General features: G+C 41.6%; 1 protein-coding gene across 1 annotated transcript in view; it reads right to left on the reverse strand.

Annotated features, from left to right (window-relative positions):
• Window positions 1-8,321, reverse strand: part of Mccc1 (Methylcrotonoyl-CoA carboxylase 1) — a 90,422-nt gene extending 82,101 nt beyond the window's left edge. Inside the window, exon 1 of the mRNA XM_080269104.1 lies at window positions 8,274-8,321. Within this exon, the coding sequence (XP_080125230.1) occupies window positions 8,274-8,305 (32 nt within the window). The 5' untranslated portion in view covers window positions 8,306-8,321. The remainder of the gene's footprint in view (window positions 1-8,273) is intronic.
• Window positions 8,322-9,763: the final 1,442 nt, after the last annotated feature.

Here is a 9,763-nt window from a genome sequence, read left to right on the forward strand (position 1 = left end):
AACTAGTACTGATCGTGAAGGTGCTGCTTAATCCACCTTTGGAATATACACATAGATGTGGCATGTCTGAGGGATTCATCCAAGGTGTTCCATCATTTGGCTCCCCTATAACTAGACTCGTTTTTTTTTATCGAGGCCAAGATGCACTTGACAGGTTGGTGATGATTACTGAATGCAACATGTCCAAATAACATTGTTGTATTTCAAATAATTACCGGTAATGTGAATCCAAAATTATTATCTAACCCAAATGCAACAATGTTATTCGGACATGTTGCACTGAGCCAATCATAATCAATCTGTCAAGTGCATCTTCGCCTCGATTTAAAAAAACGGAGTATAAGACAACGTTGTGCATGTGAGGTTCTGCGGTATGGAAGTGGCAATAACTCCTGCGCTCCTCTGGTATTAAAGTTGTGGACTATTACATGAAAATCATAATTCAGGCACATAGTACGCGTTGACTGCCTGAACAAACAAGATATCATCTAATTTTAATAGACCAAGTTCCTTAAATACTGGACCTGTGTGAGCATTATTGGACTGGTATAAGTCATTATACAAAGTACCGGTATTTTCTTTTGTGCTAAGAATAAGGAATCGAGGTCAAGTGGAGTCTCTTTTATCCGAAAATCATGGGACTTTCAAAGTTTCGTTTAATTGATTTTTTTTGGATGAAAGATACTGTAATAACATGTAGGATACAAGGGAACAGTATTGTACTCACCCATCACCCATTTCTGGCGACATCTAGCCCAACACTGCCACCAGCACCCCAAAAGCTACTCAGCCATCACCAAAACACTTAATACACTGTAGTAACTACGTACCGGTATGTAACTGCACTTTTGTAACTGTAATAGAAACTGTCAACTTAAATAAATCTTCACTCAAATAAACAAAGAAAGTCTTAAATGTAATTTTTTCATATTTTCTGTTTCCTTATTCAATCATTTTCACATCATCCACATCATCTCCCACATCATCCAAATCTTTCAAGGTGGTGAATGGGGGCTGCCGCAACCAATGCTCGCTCTAGTGACTAGCGGAGCAACCGTAAACTAATGCTAGTGGCGAGAAACAAGCCTGCCGTATTTGAATTTTTGGATAGATTTCAGATTTTTGCGATTAATCGAAATGAGAACGTTTTAGTAAAACTTACGGTTAATGGCATATTACAGTTAAAAGGATTTCGGATAAAAGAGACTCCACTGTAAGTCTTGTTTGCTCCTCCCCAGACAGCGCAGCAGTAATTACATGAGAGTAAGCCAAAGAAAGGTACCGCAGAGTTGCTTTAAATTATCAATATACTGTATATTCAAGGAATGTCTGGTTCTGGGAAGAATGCCTGCAATTTCTGATAATCTCACTTTAATGTCATTAATAGGAGTCTTCCATGTCATTCGACCATCAATTGTAACACCAAGATATTTTACATCATTAACTTTGTCAATTACATGGTCATTAATTTTAATACCAAAGTTTGGCAACTGCCAGTTGGAAAAATGAGTAACAAGACAATGGGTTTTATTCAAATTAAGTGTAAGACCATTGGATTTAATCCAGTTTGAAACCTTGGTTAATTCATCATTCACAGTGATGGGCAGCGCAAAAGAAGAAGAAGCTTACGCAAGTGCAATGCGCAATCCACAGTTCACTACCTTGTGCAATGTCGCAGTGCTCAAGCGCAAACCATTTGCATATATTTGTGGGAATTACTGTAAAATATATATTGGGATATTTAAATAAATTAGCATACTTTTATTAATTATTATTCTATCTATCTATTGCCAGTGCCAGATGCCTTAATCCCGTAAGGGGTAGCCACTGGCCACAAACAAGCAACAAATAGCCTCCATGTCACCCTGTCCCCCGCCATTTCACTGCCCTGCTCCCAGCTCACACCCCCCTCTCTCATATACTTCTCCACTCCATCCTTCCATTTCATCCTTGGTCTCTCCTCCCTCTCCCTACCTCCACTTCACTCACATACACTCTCCTCGTCAGTCTCACTCTCCATCCTCTCCACATGGCCAAACCACCTCAATGTGTTTCTCCTAACGCTTCCACACATCCATATCCACACTGCAACAATCCTTCACTTCCTCATTTCATTTGTCTGTCTCTCCATGTAACTCCACATGCTTCTCTCAAATAACTCATCTGTTTCCACAGCTCTCACTCTTGACTTCTGTCCCTCCAACAAGCTTCACTTCCATACATTGGGGTTGGTATCACACATTACTGTCATGTAGTAACTTTTTCACTTCCATGCTCACTTCCCTGTTCCTCATCACTGCTTTCAGGGAACCAGCAACCTTTCATCCTTGTTGTACCCTTTTAAGCACTTCACCCTCTAAACTTCCATTCTTTCTCATCAGTCATCAACTCATCACACTACCCAAGCACTTAAACACACATTTCCCATTCCCTCCTCATCCAACCTCACTGTACAATCACTGGCTTCATTTCCAGTGCTGGGCAGGTGCGCAAACACTTGCGCAAAGCGCAATTGCGCATCCTTGCGCTCCAGTGAATATCATTTGCGCACTGATTAGAGAAAGAGTGGATAGTGATGAGATGCAGTTTGGGTTTATGCCAGGTAGGGGGACCACTGATGCTATATTCATTGTTCGACAGCTTCAGGAAAAATATATTGGTAGGAGAAGCGATCTTTATTTTGTTTTTGTTGATTTGGAAAAGGCCTTTGACAGAGTCCCTAGAGAGACGGTGAAGTGGGCAATGAGAAAGCTTGGCTTGGAGGAGTGGCTGGTTAGGGTGGTTATGGCTATGTATGTGGGTGCTCACACCCAGGTAAGAGTGAATGGAGATTTGAGTGATGAGTTTTCCGTGAATGTTGGTGTGCATCAGGGGTCAGTCTTGAGTCCTATGTTGTTTATCATGGTACTTGAAGCCCTTTCACGTGACTTTAGAAACGGACTCCCGTGGGAGTTGTTGTATGGTGATGATTTGGTGTTCATTGAAGAGAACGAAAGGGAGGCGGAGGAAAGGTTTAGGAAGTGAAGAGATGGTATGGGGCACAAGGGTTTAAGGGTAAATGCAGATAAAACAAAAGTGATGATATCTAGGGTTGGTGGCGGTATTGTCAAAGACGAGGGACAGTGGCCATGTGCAGTTTGCCACAAGGGCGTCAGAAGTAATTCCATCTTGTGCGGTGTGTGTGATAAATGGGTGCATAAGAGATGTAGTGGTATCAGAGGTAGACTGCGAGATAATGCTGATTTTATGTGTACGGCTTGTCGGGGTGAGCAGGTGGAGATTGTCTGACGTGAAAGGATTGAACTTGCTGGTGAATCTCTTGAGTGTGTGGAAAAGCTTTATTATTTGGGAGACATGTTGTGTGCTGGAGGTGGGGCTGGAGCTGGCTCTGTGGCTAGGGTGAGAAGTGGTTGGAAGAAGTTCAGGGAGCTCTTGCCTCTCCTGACATTGAGAGGACTCTCCCTACGTGCTAAGGGGTCTTTGTATGCAGCATGTGTTAGGAGTGTAATGCTGTATGGTAGTGAGACCTGGGCAGTGAAGGAGGAAGATATTCGCCGGCTCAGACGTACAGAAATGACAATGATTAGGTGGATGTGCAGTGCATCCCTGCGTCCAAGGCCTGGAAGGGCTGGGTTTACGATGGAAGAGTTGAGAGGTAGGATGGGACTGGAGTGTATTGGTGTTGTGATGGGGAGAGGTAGATTGAGATGGTTTGGACATGTGGAGAGGATGGGGGATGATAATTGGGTGAGGAAGGTGAGAAGTGTTAATATTGGGGGTGGGGTTATGATGGGTAGACTGAGAAAGACATGGGATGAGGTCATTAAGTGTGACCTCAGGGTTAAGGGACTGAACAGGGAGGCTGCAATGTCTCGTGCAGCATGGAGAGCCACCATTAGGTGACCAAGGCCAACACATGCAAGCATGTTGGAGTCTTTAAAATTGAAACTGCACACCGCACGAGACCATGCGCAATACTACACTTCCACACATGAAAAGGCAGGTGCGCAAGTGCAAACTTTGTTGATTTAAATAATACGTTTTCATGATTTTTTATTTTTTGTTATTGTATATCTATATTGAACTATTAAATAAATTGTCTTGCGAAAATGCAGATAAAAGCAAAACTGGCAACATCCATCACAGCCTTTGTTTCCTGTCTCGCTCTGCAGCTCGTTCACTCTGAACTTCCATGAGTTAAGTAATGACGCCTTGCTCCAGTCCTATCGCCTTAGTCACTTACGTGTGCAGAGTGAATCATTTTATTACACTAAATGTGCACAGTCGAGGTCTGAGTTACAGGAAAATGAAAATAATAATAAAATAATAAAAATTAAAAATAACAGAATATAATAATAATAAATCTAAAGGTGAATGTAGGGAAGAGTAAAGTTATGCTCTTGGAGAGAAGTGAACAGTGGTGGGCAGCGCAAATGAAGAAGGACCTTGCGCAAGCGCAATGCGCAATCCACAATTCACTACCTTGAGCAAGCGCAAATGCGCAATCTGACAAATATTTAGCTTACGCAATGTTGCAAAGCGCAAGCACAAACCATTTGCATATATTTGTGGGAATTACTGTAAAATATATATTGGGATATTTAAATAAATTAGCATACTTTTATTAGGCCTAATTATTATTCCGTTAGTGTGTAGGAGGAGGAATCTGAAAGTTAATGTAAACAAAAGTAAAGTTATGGTGTTTGAGAGGAATGAAGTCACAGAGTGTGCAGTGAGGTTGGATGATGAGGATATGGAGAATGTGAGTGCATTCAAGTACTTGGGTAGTGTGATGAGTAAGGATGGAACTTTGGGGATGAAGTGCGTGAAAGGGTACAGCAGGGAAGGAAGGTTGTTGGTATACTGAAAGCAGTGATGAGAAAGAGGGAGGTGAGTATGGAAGTTAAGAAGTCACTGCATGATAGTATTGTGATCCCTACCCTGACGTATGGAAACGAGGCGTGGACCTTGCAAGAGGGGAACAAGTCAAGAGTGAGAGAAGTGGAAATGAGTTACCTGAGAGGAGCATGTGGAGTGACGTTGAGGGACAGGTTGATGAATGAAGAAGTGAAGGAACGTTGTGAGGTGGATGTGGATGTGGTCGAGAAGATTAGGAGAAATACACTGAGGTGGTTTGGACATGCGAAGAGAATGGAGAATGAAAGCCTGACTAAGAGGGTGTATGTAGGTGAGGTGGAGGGAGGGAGAGGGAGGGATAGACCAAGGATGAGGTGGAGGGATGGAGTAGAGAGATATATGAGGGAGGGGGGGGTGAGTTGGGGGGAGGGTAGTCAAATGGTGGGTGACAGAGCGACTTGGAGGCATTTTGTCTGCGGCCACCCTTTGCGGGATTAGGGTGTCGGGCTATAGATAGATAGATAGATTATTCTATCTATCTATTGCCAGTGCCAGACGCCTTAATCCTGTAAGGGGTGGCCACTGGCCACAAACAAGCAACAAATCGCCTCCATGTCACCCTGTCCCCCGCCATTTCACTGCCCTACTCCCAGCTCACACCCCCCCTCTCTCATATACTTCTCCACTCCATCCGTCCATTTCATCCTTGGCCTCCCCCTCCCTCTCCCCACCTCCACTTCACTCTCATACACTCTCCTCGTCAGTCTCACTCTCCATCCTCTCCACATGGCCAAACCACCTCAATGTGTTTCTCCTAATGCTTCCTCACATCTATATCCACACTGCAACAATCCTTCACTTCCTCATTTCATTTGTCTGTCTCTCCATGTAACTCCACATGCTTCTCTCAAATAACTCATTTGTTTCCACAGCTCTCACTCTTGACTTCTGTCCCTCCAACAAGCTTTACTTCCATACATTGGGGTTAGTATCTCACATTACTGTCATCTAGTAACTTTTTCACTTCCATGCTCACTTCCCTGTTTCTTATCACTGCTTTCAGGGAACCAGCAACCTTTCATCCTTGTTGTACCCTTTTAAGCAATTCACCCTCTAAACTTCCATTCTTTCTCATCAGTCATCAACTCATCACACTACCCAAGCACTTAAACACACATTTGCCATTCCCTCCTCATCCAGCCTCACTGTATAATCACTGGCTTCACTTCTCTCCAAGAGCATAACTTTACTCTTCCCTACATTCACCTTTAGATTTATTATTATTATATTCTGTTATTTTTTATTTTTATTATTTTATTATTATTTTCATATTCCTGTAACTCAGACCTCGACTGTGCACATTTAGTGTAATAAAATGATTCACTCTGCACACGTAAGTGACTAAGGCGATAGGACTGGAGCAAGGCGTCGTTACTTGTTAACTCGTGAAAGTTCAGAGTGAACGAGGTGCGGAGCGGGACAGGAAAACGAAGGCTGTGATGTTGCCAGTTTTACTTTTATCTGCATTTTCGCAAGACAATTTATTTAATAATTCAATATGGATATACAATAACAAAAAATTTAGTTGTGCAACAGCAACCAAGTTTGCGCTTGTGCATGGTCTTGTGCGGTGCGCAAACGATATTTGCCGGAGCGCAAGGGTGTGCAATTGTGTTTTGCGCAAGTGTTTGCGCACCCGCCCAGCACTAGTCACTCATTTCATGTACCAGTTCCATTAGAGTATTACCATGCAAATAAATGTTTGTATCATCTGCGTATAAAAGAAATTTCAACTTAGTACTTGAGAAAACAGTATCATTAATGAATAATATAAATAAAATAGGTGCAAGTACAGATCCCTGTGGAACACCATACTTCATGTACGCTCAAACCTCGATTTAAGGGACTAAATGGGGAATCAACTTGTTCCTTACTTGAAAATGTCCCTTACTTGAAAATATCCATTGTTTTACCACATATAAAGACAAGCTTATTATGAAATGCAATGATTGCTTCAATTATCTTACTTATTTATGTGATTATGAATATTATTTTATGGGTGCTGTATAAAGAAACATATTAATGTTTCAAGCAGCAAACTTTTTGAATGGTCTTGTCCATTTGTCTGGTAGAATATGGAGTCCCTTAAATCCGAAATCTCTTAAACAGAGGTCCCTTAAATCGAGGTTTGAGCCTACTTCTTCCTTAGCCTTTATCATTCTTTTTCTGTGCCTGCCCTCCTCTCTTCCTATTTCTCCCATCTTTCCTGTCACTTCTTATTGCTTTTCTTTCCTTTACAGGTGGCTTTACATTAAGTGACAAGTCAAATGGTTTCCTATAAGCCAAGAAACCATTTACAACGCTGGGTGGTAACCATATAACCAAACCATACGTGCTCCCTACGTGTCAACAAGTGGGTTGGTGGAGGGTTAGTGCCCCTCCCCGTAAAACAAATAACTCAGAGTCAATGGCCACCCCTTATGGGATTATGGCGTCTGGCAATAGATAGATAGATAGACAGTAGTACAGAAAACAAACTGCTTCCTATGACTGAGCTAACTTGTAAACCATTTATGTGCAGGGCCGCGTATACCATAAATATGTCACATTTTTAGTACAGTATCATGAGGTATGGTGTTGAAGGCCCTCGACAGATCACACTAAAACGTTTAATTGATATTGTTTTGTGTCTAAAAGGGTGAAATTCTGGGCCACGTTAGTGTAAAATGGGTATGGTTTATATCTGTACTGCCAGAATATGCTACTGTACTAGTCATGAAGAAGTGCAATGACAAGGATGTGAAATAAGCTGCAAGAGGGTGAGAGACTAACTAGGAGACAACATTCTCAAATATTTTACTGCATATGGTGAGCAGAGAAATGGGTCTGTACCGTAATTGAAAAGGAAGGGGCAGACCGAGGATGAGATGGAGGGATGGAGCGAGAGGCTAACTGGGTGTGTGTGTTTGTGTGAGGTGGAGTGGGGATAGGGAGACCATGGATGAGGTGGAAGGATGGAATGAGATACTAACTAGGAGTGTATGTGAGTGAGGTGAAGGGGGAAGAGGGTAGGAGCGCCCGAGAATGAGACGGAGGGATGGAGTAGAGACGCAAGGTACATGTGAGAAGGGGGGTTCGCTGGGAAGAGGGCAGTGAAATGGCAGGGGATAGGGTGACATGGAGGGGATTTGTTTGTGGCCACCTCTACGGAATTAAGGCGTCTGGCTATTGATAAACAGATACATAATCGTAACATAAACACCACATATTGGCACCGGCAAATATGACACTGAAATCTACCTTCTACTAATACCACTTCCATTTATCTGCAGTATTTCATAAAAACAGACGTCAATCACAGCTATAAATAAATGATAAATACAAAGCAACAATTACAAATACAAACCAATACTTACTGATAACAACATCGTCTGCTGAGCGTAATCATCCTGCCTCTTGTGGATCTTCTCCTTCTTCCCTCTGGAGTTGGTTGGTTGTAGGAATTGAAAGGTTTAGTGTTGTCAAAGGTACACAGTGTAATAAGCTACGGAAAAAATATCTGAGCTACCAAAAATAAGATATTAAAGTGCTGTCACCCCATTTTAAGAAATAGGTTAAGTTCTTCAATATTTCTTTTTCCAGTTTATCCTTTCTACCTGCCTCGGTGGCCAAATGGCGAAGTAAGCTGGCGACCATCTTGGCCTGACCATCGGATATATATATATATATATATATATATATATATATATATATATATATATATATATATAAATATAAATATATATATATATATATATATATATATATACACTCTCTCTCACATAATATTTTATTGTTGTGAAGGTATATATCTAGTAAACACCGTCTAGTTTTATTCAACTCTGGGACAGCAAATGAACGAGCGGCCGGAGTGTTGGTGTGTGTGGACATGGCCTCCCGCAGCCGTCACCGCAGTCACCACCGCGAGCCGTGGGCCTCGCTCTTCTGATCATACCTGCTTTTACAACAATAAATATTTCAGTTTCAACTTTGGAATATTCTACTCATCCTTAAAGAGCTTCATAAAACAACAGTGCTGAAACGAAGCTTCTCGGAGAATAATAGAATTTAATTAATTTATATCAATTGGTAGGTGACATCCACCATCCAATCATTGAATGCAGTGCTGCCTCCATGTAACTTCATACTGAGTGAGAAGCCAAAATAATGGTTTCCTTTGAGTCGAGGAAACCATGTCGCCGAGGAAGATTTTGTGAGGAAAAGTCCTAAGCCAATGAAAATCCAGTCCCTGGGCGGGTTGTAGCAACACATTTGATATTGTGTACAGTATTTTTTGTTCCCTCATTACCTGTCTGTTTATACCTTAAAACTAATTATTTTTGGATTCCTTTACTTTCTGGATGATCTTATTACCTTCCCGTGTGGAGAAAATCAATACAAAGACGTGGTGGATGGTAAAGATAAGGTACATTTATGGACAAAAGTTTGCTAAATATTTCACCCATTCTGCCTTTTTTTTTATTTATTTATTTAGCTGACAGAGGCTTAGTGTGTCTCTCGTAGATATAAAAATATGTTGGGTATAGTTTCACCTACTTGTCACTTTCCTCTGCTGGCTAATATTCCAGTTTCCTTTCTGCTTGTCACTTTCCTCTGCTGGCTAATATTCCACCATTCTGCTTGTCACTTTTCTCTGCTGGCTAATATTTCATTTTTCATTCTGCTTGTCAGTTTCCTCTGCTGGCTGATATTCTGCTTTCCATCTGCTTGTCACTTTCCTCTGTGGCTAATATTCTGCTTTCCATTCTGCTTGTCACTTTCCTCTGCTGGCTAATATTCCTAAGCTGAGAGAGGCTTGGTATGTTTTTCTGCCCATAGATACAAAAGTTTGCCTAATATTTCACGT

This window comes from Coenobita brevimanus, chromosome 31 (genome assembly GCF_032717465.1).
Source record: "Coenobita brevimanus isolate Jiangsu-jjx chromosome 31, ASM3271746v2, whole genome shotgun sequence".
Taxonomy (NCBI): domain Eukaryota; kingdom Metazoa; phylum Arthropoda; class Malacostraca; order Decapoda; family Coenobitidae; genus Coenobita; species Coenobita brevimanus.